The 19,713-nt window shown below is 36.0% G+C and overlaps 1 protein-coding gene across 1 annotated transcript in view; it reads right to left on the bottom strand.

The window, feature by feature from the left end:
• LOC149802037 (uncharacterized) overlaps positions 1-19,713 on the bottom strand; it is a 316,208-nt gene that overhangs the window by 147,627 nt on the left and 148,868 nt on the right. The window contains exons 32-38 of the mRNA XM_089956881.1: positions 18,793-18,945; positions 15,388-15,603; positions 13,714-15,138; positions 12,921-13,154; positions 10,614-10,801; positions 6,042-6,441; positions 122-1,057 (exon numbers count right to left, since the gene is read on the bottom strand). Of these exons, the coding sequence (XP_089813007.1) occupies positions 122-1,057; positions 6,042-6,441; positions 10,614-10,801; positions 12,921-13,154; positions 13,714-15,138; positions 15,388-15,603; positions 18,793-18,945 (3,552 nt within the window). The remainder of the gene's footprint in view (positions 1-121; positions 1,058-6,041; positions 6,442-10,613; positions 10,802-12,920; positions 13,155-13,713; positions 15,139-15,387; positions 15,604-18,792; positions 18,946-19,713) is intronic.

Genomic DNA, 19,713 nt, shown 5'->3' with positions numbered 1-19,713 from the left:
ACGTGCATGTACTTTAACTGTAACTGTGACTTTGACCTTTACCTAATGACCCACACAGCACAGTGTTATTAATAATGCATAGCTTAAATGTCACTAAACAAACAATTACAACCCAACTTACCAAGTGGGCAGTCTGTGATGGATGAGCTTCCTGCTAAGCAATAGTAGCCTTCAGGGCAATCTACACAGCTGGATTGCTGTTCAATGGGATTGTATGTTCCAGCTGGGCAGTTCAAAGGGACACTGGTGCCTTCCTGACAATACTTTCCAACTGGACAAGGACCCCCTGTGGTCGAAACAGTTGATGGCATGGAACTTTCAGAACCTCCAGTACAGTAGAATCCTTCCTTACAGAGACCTGTTGGAGACTGTAGCCCCGTAACTTCGCAATAATATCCTGGCAAACAGAGTCTACATTCAGATACATCAGTTAGCTTGGTGTCATTACTGAATGTTCCTGCTGGGCAAGCAAGTGGTTCTTGAGTCTGTACAGGGCAATAGTAACCTACTGGGCAAGGTCCTGCATTAACAGATGTGAGTCCTGTGGGCATCCTAGAGTCTGAGCCACTCCTGCAATAATACCCTGCATCACACTGTCCTGCTACATCTGTCAAATTGGTTTTATCACAATAGTATCCCCCTGTGCATTCTATACACTGATTCACTTCATACAGCCCTGTTGCACTGCTAAATGTGCCCACTGGACATGACTGCCAAACAAGCCCCGTTTTTGCAGGGCAATAGAATCCTGCTGGGCATGCCTGAGGGGGAGTTCCTCCAGCACAGTAGAATCCAGGATCACAATCTTGGCATACTTCATTTAGAGTGGTGGAGGTGTATTTTCCTGGTGGACATGGTATTGGTCCTGGGCTGCCCTCTAAACAATAGTATCCTTCTGGGCATTCATTACCAGTGTTTCCATCATCTGGTGCTGCAGAAGTAGCATTTCCACTGCAGTAGTAACGGGCAGAACAGTTGCCTGAGGGCGCTGTCATTCCATAGTCACGGCAGTACTTTCCTGGTGTACACCCAAGGCACTGGGCCTCAAGAGCTATACCTAAAGGTGACGGAAATAAAACCTTGTGAAAACAATAAGTGCATACAGAACTCCAAATGAACTGAAATTATAATTCAGTTTTTTTTAAGGCCATGAATGTCTATATTCTTGGTAATAAAATTTGAAAATAATTAGAGAGAAAAACATATTAGTGTAATTATAAAAAAAGAAACAGTTAAAAACAGAACATTTAATTTAAATAATTTGTGAGTAATGACACTAAATGTATGAAATGCTATAATGTAATCCATAATACATAAATAACATATAAATTACACTTTAATATGGCAAAAACTGCTACTGTAAAACTCTATTCAAACAAACATATCAATTTTGCTTTCAAATATTTAAGAAATTTCCAATATGGCAAAGATTTTAAATTATTTCTTTACAAAGAAACTTGTAAACTTAGGCATCGATTTTAAAAGAAATATTAGACAATATTTTTATAAGAAATGTTTTTACTTGAGTAAAATCAATATTTGAAAAAGACAATTGATACCTGCCATCATCCCGAAAAATGTTTTTTTTAATACTCAAAGAGTGTTTTAAGGTCCCAAGTGCACACGACCAAAAATATGATATCAAAGAATTGAGAATAAGTTTTCTACACATTTAAGCCTATTGATAACTTCAAAATTAAAATTTGAAAAAAATTAATTGATTTTACTTCTTTGAAGCATTTAATACACAATAAAAATGAAAATTGTTGGTAGATTTAAGAACCAGCCATTAAATGGTGGGGGGGATTTCATCTGGACCAAAAATTTTGTTTTATTTTACCTCATAATGTTTTTTCAACTAACAAAAAGAATCAAATCAGTTTTATTTTCTACAACTCTGAGCAACAATATTTTTAATGCTCTTTTGGGCAAAAAAAAACATTTAAATAAAATCTTGCTTCCCACTCTCTGAAAATTAAATGGCCTGTCCCTTAGAATTTTTAAATATCATTAAAAACAAACACACATATGTAAACATACATAATCACAGCCACACATAAAAAATATATTGCTACATGTTCTAGGGGTAGGTATGAAGGTTGTTGTTTAAATCTGTGCTAAGACCTTGGAAATTTTTCTCAGTATAGAAGTGATCTTTATGAATCTGGGGGGCCCCGAGTGGCCAAGTGGTCTAAAGCACTCACCGTTACGGATCACTGCCATCTCACCTCTGTCTGCGAGGGTTCGAGTCTCGGATTCGGCTAATGTGGGTATGTGAGAAAGCTTGCCAGTAGCTTCTCGTGGGTCGGTGGTTCTTTCCAGGGTTTTCCCGGGTTCTTCCTCCACCATTAATACTGGCCGCCATGTATAGCCTATCGTGTGCTGAAAAATGGCATTAAACCCTACAACAACAACAACAACAAAAATTTATGAATCTGCATTTCTTTGACAGACTTTCAAATATGAAATGGCCACACCTGTAATTTACTTCTGGGATTAAGCTCTACATTTGTGCATGGTCCTGATACTGGTTTGATGTGTTTTGACATTTTGCCTTCAAAAAATTTAACCACACTTCCACACTATTCTATCTAATGTAATATCTCTTGGTTAACTTAAATGAATTGGGTTGTTCCACTTCATGTACTTTAGCCTAATTAGTTTTCCTGCAAATCTGATCTGTGCAAGAGTGGTTGATTATCTCTGACCAACATACATTTGAATCACCTCTAACATAATCAAATGTATAAACTGCCACAAGTTTTCCATGAGTATTAAGCAAGACTGTTTTTTGTGAACAAGTTACATTAGGAAGGTCTCAAGCTCTCTCTCTCTCCCTGTCTCTCTCTCTCCCCCTGTCTCTATCTCCCCTATCTCTCTCTCTCTCTGGCTGTTGATAAGATGACTGAAAATTGTTTTTTTAAAACAAGTCTGTATTGGGGTTTAAGAGTAAAAAATGTTTTACGTGAGATGCTGTGTTATGGAAGATATAGAATTACTTGCAAGGAAATGCCTAGAACCGAATAAGAAATTCTTAATTATAACACAGCACATAATTTATGGTAATCTACAGATTAGTCAATTTGTTCCTTATTATTCTGCTATTTTTAAAAAATAAATTATTCTATTGAATATTGTTTTTTTAAGTCTATTTTTGTATCTAGTCTGTTAACTTCCTGCAAAGGAATGATCTCTGTGCAACCTAAAGTCTGGGATTCTCAATAATTAGTATCAGGGGTTTATTCTCTTGCCTTCTTTTAGCAAGAGAAGACATATATTATAATGACAGAATAATTGATAAGCTTGTAAATGATTTGAGAACTATTTCTAACTAAGCTAACTTGCATTAATATCCACAGATCTTGCTCAAAACAAAATTTCATTGGACATTGTGATATGTATTTACTAAATTCACTCCAAACTGAATAAAAAATACAGACTCACTCATTACTGAACTCATCCACAAGTCTGATGATGTAGGTCCTCAATTTAAGTTTGATCAAAATTGTTGTAGAAATATAGCTTCTATGTGATAACAAACTCAGCTAATCAGATTGAAAATCAATACATTAATATATATGTATCTTACTCATTATTGAATTTGATGATATAAGCCCATGTGGTACAAATTTTGTCAGAACTAAATATCAAATATGGCTTCCAGATTAGTTAGAAACTCAGCCAATCAGATGCAAGGTCACCTCATTCATATGGACATATCTCACTCATTATCAAACTTCCTCATAACCTTGATGATATAAACATATATATCAAGTTTGACAAATCAAATCACAAATATGGTCTTCAGAGTGGTTACAAGCTCAGCCAATAAGCAAGATCACCTCATTAATTGGCAGCAGGGATATTGGTGATATGAACCTACATTCCAAGTTTGATCAAATCAGATCAAAAACATGCCCTCCAGAATGGTAATAGGCAAATGTTGATGGACATACAGTAGCTATGGAGACAGGGCCATACCATAAAATCACATGGTCTCATGGCCTGGTGAGGAAATAGTCAGCTGAAAAATCAGACTCACTGTCCAATCTGCCCGAGTTTTGATAGCTGAAAATTCATATAACCCTGATTGTTGGGTCATAATGAAACAAGAGGTTTAAGTGAGGCTGAGAACACTCACTTTGGACATCTACAACAACGCTAAATACCTGATCAGGAATGATACTGGAATATGGACTGGCATTATTACATCCGACTTGAAAGACCTTATACCAGGAGGATTTTTGTTAAATCTGGTCAATTACTTTTGTTTATTTTTTAAGAAGATTAAGGTTCATTTAGCAGCAGTGTCCATATTGAATAGAAGAACAGCATCATTTATGCAGAATTAGAAGGGCTTCCTGCAAGGACACTTTTGTCAAATTAAATCATGATCTGTGACCAGTTTTTCATAATGAATTCCTTTTTTACTGTTTTTGTTTTTCTTATAAATAGTGGCAGACTGACATCATTCTAGCGAACTTGAAAGAGCTTCTTGTCAGCAGACTTTTTGTCAAATTTAATTGAATTCCGTTCAGTAGTTTTTAAGAAAAATGCGATTAAATGGTATATCCATTGTTTGTAATGGCAACCATTGTTGGCAACAAACTGATTTGGTTTTGTGGGGTTTAGTATCATTTTTCAGTACATGATAGGTTTACATGGTGGCCAGCATATTTATGGAGGAAGAACTGAAGAAAACCCCGGAAATAACTACTGAGTCATGCTTAGTTTTCTCACATACACATGCTGCTTGAGCCAAGTTTTGAATCCCCAAGTGACAGAGGTGAGATGGTGGCAGTGATCTGCAAAGGCATGTGACCACTTGGCCACCTAGGGCCTCAACAGAAAATTGGTACTATTGCCACTTGGCCATTTGGGGCCTCAACAGAAAAATGGTACTATTGCCACTTGGCCACCTGGGGCCTCAACAGAATATTGGTACTACTGATTAAGAATTTTATTTCCTGTCTTAACCAGAATTGAATAAAATAATGTTAGGCAGATTGAGAAGTCATTTAAAGGTTAAAAATGCGACTAGCAGTGGCCATATTTATTTGCAGATCTATATTAACTGTACAAACTTTAATGGTTTGTCTTTAAAGGTTTTTCTATTCAGCAGCCATGTTTGATAACCAGTCACCATTCTTAGTAACATATTAAAAGGTCTTTATACCTGGATGCTCTCTTCTAAAATTCTGTCAAATTATTCTTAGTGGTTTTGGGTAAAAATATTTAAACGGTGTCAAATTTAGTTTAATGATATATTTAGTCATGAAAACCATGGCACTAATCATTACTGTGGAAGGCCTGAGTGCCAGAATTCTATAAATGATTTTGACTGAAATTGGTCTAGTTGTATTTACAAAAATGAAAATAACAATTGGATGATGTACAACAGATGCAAGATATCACATACCTGACACTGGACCATCCCATTTCATATCACTACCTGCGCTAGACACCAGCAAATAGCCTGAATTTGTATTTTGGTGTATATTTCCTATATTTACATGATATAATCAATAACCACACCAATAGATGGTCTTAAATCACTAATGACATCTTACTAAACAAGCAGTGCTTACCATATAAGGCATTACTAAGCAAGAGAAATGTATTGGCTGAAAAACTGTACTACTACTTGGAATCACTGACAAGCCACTGCATCATACGAACTAATCTTATGTCTTACAATTGAAACAGAATCGAAAACCACACCTAAAAAGGTCAATGTCTTAGAGTACACTTAGCTATGAAAGTCCTGGCTCACTTTAAAGCCAGTTTGGTGTGGTGTCTTAGTGTGGACAAAACAATAATCATGACCCTGACTATTCACTCCATTTTAACGTGGCTAACGCATCTTCCACAAGAAAGCAAAATGAAATATTAACTGGTGTAAATTTTTTCTATTTTCGTTCATATTCCTCATTATTACCATCATGATACAGGCATCAAAAAACATTTTAAACATTTGTTCTGTGAAATGACCACAGCAAGCAAAGCTAGTTACAAGACATGGCAGTGGATGAAATTCGTACCTGTTGATGGGTTGTATGTGCCAGGTGGACAGGGCTGGATGACACTACTACCAGATGGACAATAGGATCCAGCTGGGCAAATGTTTCCTGTGGTGCCATCTGTTGGTGTGGCTGTTAGAGCACCTGCTATACAGTAGTATCCGCCCTGACAGTCACCACTAGGAGTACTCAATCCAGTTGTCTGACAGTATTTTCCAGGAGGACATGGGGTGCACTCTGAGGCCTTCTTAAGAGAGGTCTGGTTACTGTATGTGCCTGATGGGCAAGGATACTCATGGGCAAACTTGGTGCCATTAGGGCAAAAGTATCCAGTGATACAAGCTGTTGGATTCTGTACTCCAGTGTTATTCTGAATGGTGCTATCACAATAGTAACCTTCTGGGCACTCCTTGCATGTTGCCTGAAATATTCAAAGAATTAGTGTTAGATGTACACAATAAACACATGGTGTATCTGGTGTCAGATGTACAAAATAAATGTAGTGTTTCTAGAGTTGGATGTACAAAATAAACATGTGGTGTGTCTAGTGTCAGATGTACAAAATAAACACCTGATGTGTCTAGAGTATGGGGGTACACATTAAATCCACGTTGTGTCTAAAGTCAGATATACACATGTGTCTTCAGTCAGAGGTACAAAATAAACACATGGTGTGTCTAGATCCAGAAGTACAAAATAAACAATGTGTCTAGAGTCAGATGTACACAATAAACACATGGTGAGTCTAGAGACAGCTACACAATAAACACATGGTGTGTCTAGAATGGGAGGTATAAAGTAAACACAGAGGTACACAATAAACACATAGTGAGAGTCAGATGTACACCATAAACACATGGTGTGCTAGTGCCAAATATATACAATAAATGCATGGGGCATCATGTGAGATATTTCCGCACAGACCAACTAGGTCCATGTCTAGGGTGCCAAATTGTGCTGGGCAGCAAAATTCCAGCTGCATTTTAAAAAAGCATTGAAGAGAGAACAAATAATGTTGCAAACACAACTAAAATAAGTAGCTGTCAAAAATGAATCAGAATTTGCAACTCTTCTGTTCCTGCCATCCCTCACCTCTTTGCTGTTCTGCAGAGGTAGCCCTTTTGAATGTTCCTAGGCAAAACCTAATTTCATCATTGAGTGTGTCTGGTGTGAGATATAAACAATAAACACGTAGTGTGTCTAATAATATTTTATCCTAAGACTAGCAAATGAAACATGAACCATTAACAAAAGGAATTTGCTGAGCATATTTATGCATATTTACTTATAAGTTGAGTCCAACTGTGAACTGCACAAATCCAGATCCACTTCCACACAATATGTCAAGAGATTCAGGTCTATACAGTTTATTAGGAGTAATCAGTAGAACAGACAACATAAGTCCTTATTTGTCAGTGCATTATGGCAGATCAGGGTCTATGCTGTTTGACTTATAAGTAAATATATAAGGTACCTACTTTATAATCAATAAAATTTGATACTGCCACATGATCATTATCATTGTGTTTTCAGACTAAAATGTTTTTCAGTGTACAATGAAGAAAGCATATTGGTAATGTTGTAAAACCTACAACCTTTAAAAGCCAAGAATTAAATTTGTATCCACTTCTGCAGATAGGCCAATGTTATTTGATATTTATCTTAATTTCTTTGTCATGCTTTTTAGATGAGAAAACAAGTCCTAGAAACATGACCAATCTAACAATTCTAAATATAATGTCCATAATAATAATGTCATATATGTTATTTATTTCGATATAAGAACATTTCAGAGCATCAGTATGTTCTATAGCATTGAATATGATGATGCTTAATGAGACACTCTTATGTTATATAATTTATAAAATGAACTGTATATGATTGGTGTCCTTAAATATTAGTATAACATGTATATGGATTGGTGGTCTTAAATATTAGTATAACATGAAATGTATATGGATTGGTGTCCTTAAATATTAGTATAAAATGAACTGTATATGGATTGGTGTCCTTAAATATTAGTATAACATGAAATGTATATGGATTGGTGTCCTTAAATATTAGTATAACATGAACTGTATATGGATTGGTGTCCTTAAATATTAGTATAACATGAAATGTATATGGATTGGTGTCCTTAAATATTAGTATAAAATGAACTGTATATGGATTGGTGTCCTTAAATATTAGTATAACATGAAATGTATATGGACTGGTGTCCTCAAATATTAGTATAACATGAAATGTATATGGATTGGTGGTCTTAAATATTAGCATAACATGAAATGTATATGGATTGGTGTCCTTAAATATTAGTATAACATGAAATGTATATGGATTGGTGTCCTTAAATATTAGTATAACATGAACTGTATATGGATTGGTGTCCTTAAATATTAGTATAACATGAAATGTATATGGATTGGTGTCCTTAAATATTAGTATAACATGAAATGTATATGGACTGGTGGCCTTAAATATTAGTATAACATGAAATGTATATGGACTGATGTCCTTAAATACTAGTTTAACATGAAATGTATATGGACTGGTAGCCTTAAATATCAGTATAACATGAAATGTATATGGACTGGTGGCCTTAAATATTAGTATAACATGAAATGTATATGGACTGGCGGCCTTAAATACAAGTTTAACATGAAATGTATATGGACAGGTGGCCTTAAATATTAGTATATCATGAAATGTATATGGACTGGTGGCTTTAAATACTAGTATAACATGAAATGTATATGGACTGGTGGCCTTAAATATTAGTATAACATGAAATATATATGGACTGGTGGTCTTAAAAATTAGTATAACATGAAATGTATATGGACTGGCAGCCTTAAATATTAGTATAACATGAAATGTATATGGACTGGTGGTCTTAAATACTATATACCATGAACTGTATATGGAATGTGGCCCTAAATACTAAATAAAATGAACAGTATATGGACCTGTGGTCTTTAATACTTAAAAAAAGTTGTCAGTGTCAATGTCATTGTAATAGGCCAGGAACTGATGTATGCCACATTTAGCAGGAAATAGATAATAATAGTTTTGTAGGTAATAATAATAGCATTGACAATGAGTATATCTAAAAGAAGTCATTACTGGTAAAACAATACATGTGTAGGAATCAAAAATGTTGGGCTAAAGCTGTTGGTCTGGCATTTAGTGGAAAAACATTTTGAAAATGGCTGGCATATCTCAAGAAATATGTGACTGGTTCACACTGGTACCCCTGACTAGACAAAATGGTGATCTGTATAATGGAATAGAAATGTTGTTAACATGACATCTGATTAACAATTAATTATGAAATTAAATGTTTTCCCATGATCTGTTAGAGATATTAGTGAGGGAGAATGGATGTTACCAAGTCATTTTGCGCATCTATATTAAAATATCCAAAAATGATGTCATTCTAACTGTTGTACCAGTGTTTCAAGAAAATAGCTGTATACCAATCTGGTTGAAATTTAACAAGAATTAGGGAGAATATTTAAAGTGGGAGAGTCTGACAATTAGGGGCTTTAACTCTGTTAAATGATGAATTAGCATGCTAAAAATCTAACCTGCCAACAATAACAATAAACCTCAGCAAAGGTCTTACTAATAACAAACTGCAGGATAAATGTATTTGACATCAAGTTGCAAGAAATAAAGTGTGTGGGTCTGACAGTCAGGGGCCGTAACTCTGCTAAATGATGACACAATGCTAACAAGAGAACTCAGCTGACTGCCTCATCAATATCAAGGCTGAATACCAATGACGCAAGAAATTCAATAATAACTTAGAGAATTCTTTTTGAGCAATGAAAGTAAATAGGGTTAACAAATGGAGCTATAATGCCACTAAACAAAGACAGATTGCTACCAATCAAACTAAGCAAAGGTCTCATCAACATCAAGCCATCTACCAAATCTGGTTGAAACTCCATCATAAAAGAGGAGTTACTGTGTGAGAATGAAAGTGGGTGGATCAAGCTCTCAGGCCTATATCTTTGCTAAGCGATGATGTACAACAATGACAATCAAACTCTGCCAAGAACTCACTGCTATCAAGCTGACAACAAAATCTGGTTTAAATTCAACAATAATTAATATTGTTAATAAGCAAAAATGAAACTTGGTGTCTGATGCAAATTAGGGGCTATAACTCCATCAAATGATCATGTAGAATCCTGACAATCAAACTTAGGGATCAACCTGCATACCAAATATGGATGAAATGAATTTACAGTATAATCACTATTTAAAGTCAAATGGCAACATTTTATGTTCAGGTGGGAAGTCATTAGGGGGATGAAAAGGTAAGAAGGCAAAAGATACATAAATAATGGGAGATATTTTTCAGAAACCAAACTGGCTTAGATAGATGAAGGACAGATGGATGGTAAGACAGAAAAAGAAGGATGGATCAATAGACTAATATATCTCATTTTCTATTTTAAAAAATAGGGGTTAGATACAGACAGAATGAGGAGAGCCAAACAAAAAGACTATCATGATCATGATCATTCTGTCTATGTCTTTGATCATGATAACAAGTTTTTTCCCTTATTATAAATGTTGATATACCTGTGTATACTCATTCTGGTATGTTCCTGATGGACAGGCCACCTGGCCTGGACTACCTGCTTGACAATAGTGTCCTAGTGTGCATCTGTATACAACTGGAGCACTAATATTCTGGCCTTCTGGGCAATAGTAGCCTGCACTACATGGCCCAGTGGGCAATGTTAGGCCAGAACTGTCACAGAAATACCCTGCAAATGGATTAAATATAATAATTACAATTCAAATACAGCATATCTTCATAACACTTATACATATATAATCTTAGCCTGCAACAGTGAAAGAACAGAACTTTTTGTGTCAAAACTATACACCTGCATACATGGGAAGTAATGAAATTTGTTTTGTCAAAACTCTACACCTGCACACATGGGAAGTAATGGAACTCATTTTGTCAAAACTCTACACCTGCAAAAATGCGAAGTAATGGAATTTATTTTGTCAATACTCTACACCTGCACACATGGGAAGTAATGGAACTCATTTTGTCAAAACTCTACACATGTTGCCTGCATACATGGCAATTAATGAAACTTCCATTGTCAAAACTCCAGACTTTGCTGCATACATATGGTAAGTAATGGAACTTCTTTTGTCAAAACTCCACACTCTTTGCCTGCATACTTGGGAGGTAATTGAACTTCTTTTATCAAAACCACATACTTCTAAAGCAAAAACCTAAAGCTAAAGAGTGTAGTTATTCAACATAAATTCTTTTGCACAATGATGTGGTTTTTGTTTCATATGAAGATTTTAAGTAAAGACCATGAAAATATCAGCAGGTTTACAAAGAAATGCATCTATGAGTCAATCAGTACTGTATAATATAATATTCCTTGAATCAATTAATACTTTAATTACTTGTTCCATAAGAAATTTATTACACTATCACTAACGATACCAATTATCCTTTGTCTTCATTCACAATGTAGTTAAAAATTATGCTATCTTGATATCAACAATGATAAGCATCCAGATGTTTGCTATTTTTCAAAAGTACACACTCTTTTCCATATACAACAAAAATATTTACAGATTCTTTTTGGTAGAACTTATGGAGGGATTTACATTTTTCTTGTGGATCAGGCATTTAATTTTGAGTCACATTTTGCTAAACACAATATTTCAACAAGAAATGCTAAATGTGTCTTGTATGCAAGATCTGAATGACAGGACAGCTCTTCTGAATAGATGTGTAAAACATTTTAGTGTTTTCTTCAGAAGAAACGGTTTGATCTTTTTTAAAGTAACACAACAAAATTTCCTTTTTCAACAACTATCTTTCATTCAGGACATCATCTTCATGTCTCATTCAGGACACCATCTTTATGTCTCATTCTGGATATCTTTATGTCTTGCTGAGGACATTTTTGTCCCATTTAGGGTACCATCTTTATGTTTTATTCAGGACATCATCTCTATGTCTCATTCAGGATACCATCTTTATGTCTCATTTAGGACACCATCTTTTTGTCCCATTCAAAACACCATCTTTATGTCTCATTTAGGGCACTATCCTTGTCTCATTCAGGAAATTTTCTTTTTGTCTCATTCAGGATATCATCTTTATGTCTCATTCAGGACATCATTTTTATGTCTTGCTTAAGACATTTATGTCTCACTTGGGACAACATCTTTATGTCTCAGGACATTATCTTTATGTCTCACTCAAGACTTCAACTTTATGTCTCATTAGGACATTATCTTAATGTCCCATTTAAGGCATGATCTTTATGTTGCGCTTATGACATCATCCTTATGTTGCACTTACAACACCATCATTATGTCTCATTTTAGGCATCATCTATTTCTCTCACTTAGGATATCATGTTTATTTTCATTTAGGACACCATCTTTATGTCTCCCTTTGGGCACATCTGTCTGTCTCACTTTGGGCATAATCACTACGTTTCACTTAGGACATCATGTTTATGTCTTGCATAAGGTTTTGTCTTTATGTCTCACTCAGGACATCTACTTTATGTCTTAAGGTATCATCTTTATGTCCCAGTTAAGACACCATCTTTATGTGAGTCTCCCTGAAGACAGTCAACTTATAACAGCATGGACTTTATTTACGTTATGTATTCACTGTGAATAAAGAATGAAATATCTCAGCAAAGTCTTATAATAGAGGATAAGGGCAAAATGTTATGGAATATAAATGTACTTGATTATATCATCTGTGTTTTATCTTTCTCTTGTCCTGACCTTACTTTCACTTGCCATGGGCAATCAGGCAAACGCCAGTGTTTCTGTAACCAAAGGAATATCTAGTTTAATTTTAAACATTGTGTTTATTCCACCTACCTGCAGTACACAGCTTGCAGCCAGTGAAGTCTGTGTTGCCAGTAGCATTGCTGAAGTAGCCAGGTGGGCATTTAACTGGGTCATCTGTTCCCTTTTCACAGTAGTTGCCCTGTGGGCAAATACCTCCAGTAGCATCATTCTGTGGGTCTGGGCGGGTGGCACCTAGTGTACAGTAGTAGCCAGCATTGCATGTTCCAGAAACATTGGCAAGTCCAACAGATCCACAGTAGTACCCTTCAAGAGGAAAATAATCAGTAGATGTAAAGATTATAGGAGTATTGTGTCACAAATTAGTGAAGAACTTGATCCCAAGGTCAAGTGAAATTCATTCATTACAAAAGATCTGTAAGAAAAACAACCCAGAAACATAAGCTCAGTCCAACCTGCATTAAGCAACAAATGAAAGCAAAAAAAGTGGCATCTTAAATGTGGCTGCATTATACAAGTTCTTTTCTTTTACAATTATTTTACAGGGACATGGAGAATGTTGATGTTTAAGGCAGAGATTCCTTACAGTGATGACCACTGAGGCAGATTTAGTACAAAGTACGATGCTCTCTTTCAGTATAAATGCTAAATCTGAGCTAAACTTTGTATCTGTTCTACTGTACTTTGGCAAGCTTAAATTTTGACAAATTTTTTATTGGTTCACATTACAGTTACACATTTAAAAAGTTCATATTTAAATAATGAAATGATTTCTATGAATACTTGGTTCCAAAGGTATATCTACAGTAACCATAATAATAATTTTGTATTCATGAAAGACCCTTCACAGTGGCCCCAAACTTACCTGGTGTGCAGGGCTGTGGTTCACTGGATCCTGTTGGGCAGTACTCTCCCATTTGACACTGCCCTCCTGTCTGGTTGGCATCACAGAAACAACTTGGGGCAGAGTAGTTTCCAATATCAGTTGGCTTGTTGGACCAGGCTCCTCTGATACAGTACCATCCTGCTGCACAGTCTCCTGTGGGACCTGAGAGACCTGGCGTGGCACAGTATTTACCTGGAGAGCATGGGATACAGTCTGCCTCACTCTGCTTTCCTGTGTAGTTGTTGAAGAAGCCTTTGTCACATGGATATTGATTCATGCTACCAGTTCCAACTGGGCAATAATGGCCTACTGGACAATAATTTCCAATGTATGTGGTCGAATTTTCAGGGCAATAGTAACCAGCTGGGCAAGATTTGCACTCCGACTGTCCAGTGGTTGGGTTGTATTTTCCAGCTGGACATCCCAGGGGATATGAGGTTCCATTGGGGCAATAATGTCCTGCAGGACAAGGTCCACTGGTTGAGTCTGTACTGGGATTGTTAGGGTAAATAGCTCCAAGAATGCAATAGAAGCCTGCCCAGCAATCTCCACTTGGTCTAGATAGCCCTGTCTCTCCACAGTATTTTCCACTGGGGCATTTATAGCAGTCGCTGCTTGAAGTCCGCTTGGTTGTGTTGCTATATGTACCCAGTGGGCACTCCATGGGTGTGACTGTTTGCTGAGGGCAATAGTGTCCTGTTGGGCATGGTCCTGAATCTCCAGTGCTATTCACATCAGGCATTTTAGAGTCTGATCCTAAGGTGCAGTAATATCCAGCATCACATGGTCCACTGACCACAGTGGCATTGGGTGAAGAACAGTAGTATCCACCTGGGCACTGTGTACAATTGTCAACGTGCCACAACCCTGTTGCTATACTAAAGGTACCTGGAGGACATGCCTGGAATACAATGCCAGTGCCCTCTGGGCAATAAAATCCTGGTGGGCAAGGATCAGGGGTAAGCCCAGTGATACAATAGTGTCCGGGTGTGCATTTCCAGCATTCTGAGGCACCAGTGTCCGTCATATAAGTTCCATCAGGACAGGGCTTTGGCACATCTGTTCCTGTAGGGCAATAATGACCAACTGTGCATGTGTTACCTGTGATACCATCATTAGGGGTTGGGGTGTTTGCACCAGAATCACAATAGTATCCTGCTGTGCATTGTCCTGTTGGTTCTCTGAGACCAGTTGAAGCACAGTAGTAACCTCCTGTGCATAGTCTGCACTCATCAGAACTGCCTAGCCCAGTGCTGTTAGACCATCTGCCCACTGGGCAAGATGTTGGCACAGATGTGCCCATCATACAGTAGTGACCTTCTGGGCAAAGGGAGCCTGTGGTACCATCAGTTGGTGTCGCTGTAGAGGATCCATTTATGCACCAATATCTTGCTTGGCAGCTACCTGTAACATGAAATGGTAATATACAGTAATGACATCAGCATATAATAATGAAAATAAATAAATAGCTTATTTTCCTTTTCATAAAATAAAAATTATTTGCTATTAAAATAGACAGAACTAGTGATGTAACTGAAATTTCTGTTATGCATTTTTAACTCCAGATAACTCAAAAACTAAAGAAAACATAATGTGTGTGTGTGTGTGTGTGGGTGTGTGTGGGTGTGGGTGTGTAATGACAGCACATTTTACCTGTTACTGCACTTTGTCCAACAGATGCACAGTATTTGCCAGGATCACATCGTGTACATTGGTCAATACTCTCACGTTGTGTGTAATTATTGTATGTCCCAGCTGGGCAGCCATACTGGGTACTCCACTTTGTAGCATTGGGGCAGTAATGTCCAACAGGGCATGGGTAGATTGTATAGTTACTGATGGGAGCATTTGTTGGGTCACAGTAGTATCCTAAATAATAATAATAATAATAATAATAATAATATCAATAATAATAATAATAATAATAATAATAATAATAATAATAATAATAATAATTAGCATTGGTCATTATCATTCAAAAAATTTAGAAATATTATTTTTCACATCATCATGAGCCTGAATGTTAGAATTCACAATATCACAGCAAAATACTAAGGAGGAGAACAAGGCAAAAAGGACAAAGGAAGAAGATGTACACAAAAAGATGTAAACAATGATGAGATATTTACACAGAAGACCTGGACAGTTACCTCATGCATAAAGAAAATAAATAGTAATTTTTGGGCAAATTAATATCTAATGTTGCTATTATATATAAGGACAAAGTACCTGTGGTCTTTTGGTTCAAAAATGGCAGCCATGTACAGCAAGTTAATTTGCTAACTTTGATCTTCAAACAAATATCAGTCTTCTTTAATTAGTTAAAACAATTACATGTATAATGTTTCAGTGCTTTTGAACTTTTATGAATGCATTATGTTTCGCATACTTTGCAAGATGAAATTCTTCCAATGTACTCAGTAGGAAATTGCACATTTTATGATTATTCCCCGGTTAATCAATAAAAGATCTGTAAATTTAATTTGAATTTCCATCATTCTACCTGAATTGGTGACTCAAGAGACCCAAGATAACACATCAACTCAGTAACAAATCATTTTCTATCAAACTTAAAGTGTTTTCTTTTAAAGTTTATCATTTTATTAAATATATTTTTGCTTGAAAACTTTTGTATAATGATGAGCTTATTACACAGTGGATCACATGCTATCCTGTACAACACTGCTTGGCTGCCAATTGTAATTTCAAATGAACAAATGACTGACAACTGGTGTCAGACATGTAGAGTTTGGGGATTTGTCAATTTTATATTTTCTAGCAACCTGTAAAATACCCTTCTGACAGATCAGATCTTCATGAGGCAGAGAAACTAAAGACCTGGAGAAAACTATAAAGGTTTTTGAGGACAAGATTGTATCCATTATAAATGCTAAAAATGTCCACTTTTATTAAGTCAATGCTTTCTGCACAGCTCAAATCTGATATGATCATTACATTATGACATGGATGATATGATGTTCCTTGTCACCCAAGTTGAGCTATCAACTTTGGGAATGATTAAATGCAAATTACACAACTTCTGGCTGTTATGAAAGAAAAAATGCTTTATACAACTTTTATAACCAAAATAACAGAGGCCAATGAAAGAAAAAAGTCAATGAAAAGTTCAACCTTACAGACATGTTATTCTGGAAACCAATATGACCTTAATAAATGTCATACTGAAAAGAGTCACTCACCAACATACATTTTCATTTGTGTATTTGAAAGAAGGAGTATATAATTTTCCACTTCTACAAATTTGTGAATTCTTAAATATTCATTTGACAATTATTTTAAGGACAATTGATGACAGGTGATTTTATCCCCCACTTTTCTATATAATAACCCTCAACTTAATGGAGTACAAGAAAATGCACACTGGCCCACTTTATTTTAGTGACTTTTTATTGCTTGGTCTCTTTGCTATTTTAAAATATCACCATTTAAAAAAGTTAAATGCTATTGCATTTCAGCTGCAATTAACTGTAAAGCAAGGAATACATCTATGCCCACCTACAATTAATCTTAAAGCAAGGAATACATCTATGCCCACCTACAATTAATCTTAAAGCAGGGAATAAATCTATGCCATCTGCAATTAACCTTAAAGCAGAGAATAATAAATCTGTGCCCACCTGCAAGCAACCTTAAAGCAGAGAATAATAAATCTGTGTCCACCTGCAATTAACCTTAAAGTAGGGAATAAGTCTGTGTCCACCTGCAATTAACCTTAAAGTAGGGATTAAGTCTGTGTCCACAAGCAATTGACCTTATAATAGGGAATAAGTCTGTGTCCACCTGAAATTGACCTTAAAGCAGGGAATAAGTCTGTGTCCACCTGCAATTGACCTTAAAGTAGGGAATAAGTCTGTGTCCACCTGCAATTGACCTTAAAGCAGGGAATAAGTCTGTGTCCACCTGCAATTGACCTTAAAGCAGGGAATAAGTCTGTGTCCACCTGCAATTGACCTTAAAGCAGGGAATAAGTCTGTGTCCACCTGCAATTGACCTTAAAGCAGGGAATAAGTCTGTCTCCACCTGCAATTGACCTTAAAGCAGGGAATAAGTCTGTGTCCACCTGCAATTGACCTTAAAGCAGGGAATAAGTCTGTGTCCACCTGCAATTTAATAAGTTTGTGTCCACCTGCAATTGACCTTAAAGCAGGGAATAAGTCTGTGTCCACCTGCAATTGACCTTAAAGCAGGGAATAAGTCTGTGTCCACCTGCAATTGACCTTAAAGCAGGGAATAAGTCTGTCTCCACCTGCAATTGACCTTCAAGCAGGGAATACGTCTGTGTCCACCTGCAATTGACCTTAAAGCAGGGAATAAGTCTGTGTCCACTTGCTATTGACCTTAAAGCAGGGAATAAGTCTGTGTCCACCTGCAATTGACCTTCAAGCAGGGAATAAGTCTGTGTCCACCTGCAATTGACCTTAAAGCAGGGAATAAGTCTGTCTCCACCTGCAATTGACCTTAAAGCAGGGAATAAGTCTGTCTCCACCTGCAATTGACCTTAAAGCAGGGAATAAGTCTGTCTCTACCCGCAATTGACCTTAAAGTAGGGAATAAGTCTGTGTCCACCTGCAATTGACCTTAAAGCAGGGAATAAGTCTGTGTCCACCTGCAATTGACCTTAAAGCAGGGAATAAGTCTGTGTCCACCTGCAATTGACCTTAAAGCAGGGAATAAGTCTGTGTCCACCTGCAATTTAATAAGTCTGTGTCCACCTGCAATTGACCTTAAAGCAGGGAATAAGTCTGTGTCAACAGAAGTGCAAAGCAAGCATAAAAAAGATCCTCATTAAGACGAGCCCAGTTTTAATTTAGCTAAAAAGTAAAAAAAACTTTAACAATTTTAACACTGACCTTAATTTTGGGTGTGGATAGATGTGTGGATGTACAGACAGATGGAGATACATGAATGCAAAAGTGATGAAAGTGATAAGCATCCACTAAGATAATTAGTGTGCTATTATGGTCACTGGACTTGATGAAATGTCTTGCTAAATCTAAAATGATTTTATGCTCATAATGTGATTTATGGTCATTTTACCTGCTCCACAAGGTTTACAAGCGGGGTTTGCAGATTCGTCTTGGTATGTGCCTGCCTCACACTTAACCATCTCATAACTGCCTTCTGGGCACTTATAGCCAGGCTGGCAGGCAAATGGGTTACTCCTGTTTTGTCCAGCTGGGCAGTAATAACCTATGAGAAAAGATAACAATGTTTCCAACTTTAAAAAAATATGGAAGATTCCGTGAGAAAAATTTACAGCTAAACATGCCATAACAATTTATCTTTTGCAGTCGATTCTACTTCAATACTTTGCTTCACTTGAAAAATCAATAATAAATTGTGCATGTATTATAATCTTTCCAGTTAAAATTTCTACTTGATATTATCTAGGGTGAAACATTCTCTGTGACTCAACCTATCAAGATTGATACATATACCAACATGTGAGTTCAGCTTCAAGCCCTATAAGGTGTGTAGTAGCAAAACAAATAAATTTCATGCATGGATAAAGTCTGCAATGAAAGTTACAATACATATATATATATATATACACACACACACACACACACACACACACAAATTTCAAGATAAATATTTAAATAATCAGCAGTCTGAAAGAAGCAAATATTTGATAATCAATAGTTTTTCAAACTAAAATGTACAATTATAGTAATATTTAAAACGTTGGTGGTACTAAAATGTATAATTATAGTAATATTTAAAATGCTGGTGGTATTAAAATGTACAGTTATAGAAATATTTAAAATGTTTGTGGTATTAAAATGTACAATTATAGTAATATTTAAAATGTTTGTGGTATTAAAATGTACAATTATAGAAATATTTAAAATGTTTGTGGTATTAAAATGTACAGTTATAGTAATATTTAAAATGTTTGTGGTATTAAAATGTACAATTATAGAAATATTTAAAATGTTTGTGGTATTAAAATGTACA

The sequence above is a fragment of the Sinohyriopsis cumingii genome, chromosome 4, assembly GCF_028554795.1.
Source record: "Sinohyriopsis cumingii isolate HCF-2022 chromosome 4, ASM2855479v2, whole genome shotgun sequence".
In the NCBI taxonomy this organism is placed as follows: domain Eukaryota; kingdom Metazoa; phylum Mollusca; class Bivalvia; order Unionida; family Unionidae; genus Sinohyriopsis; species Sinohyriopsis cumingii.
Note: the sequence above shows the minus strand (reverse complement) of the source record. Positions and strands in the feature narration are given on the sequence as shown.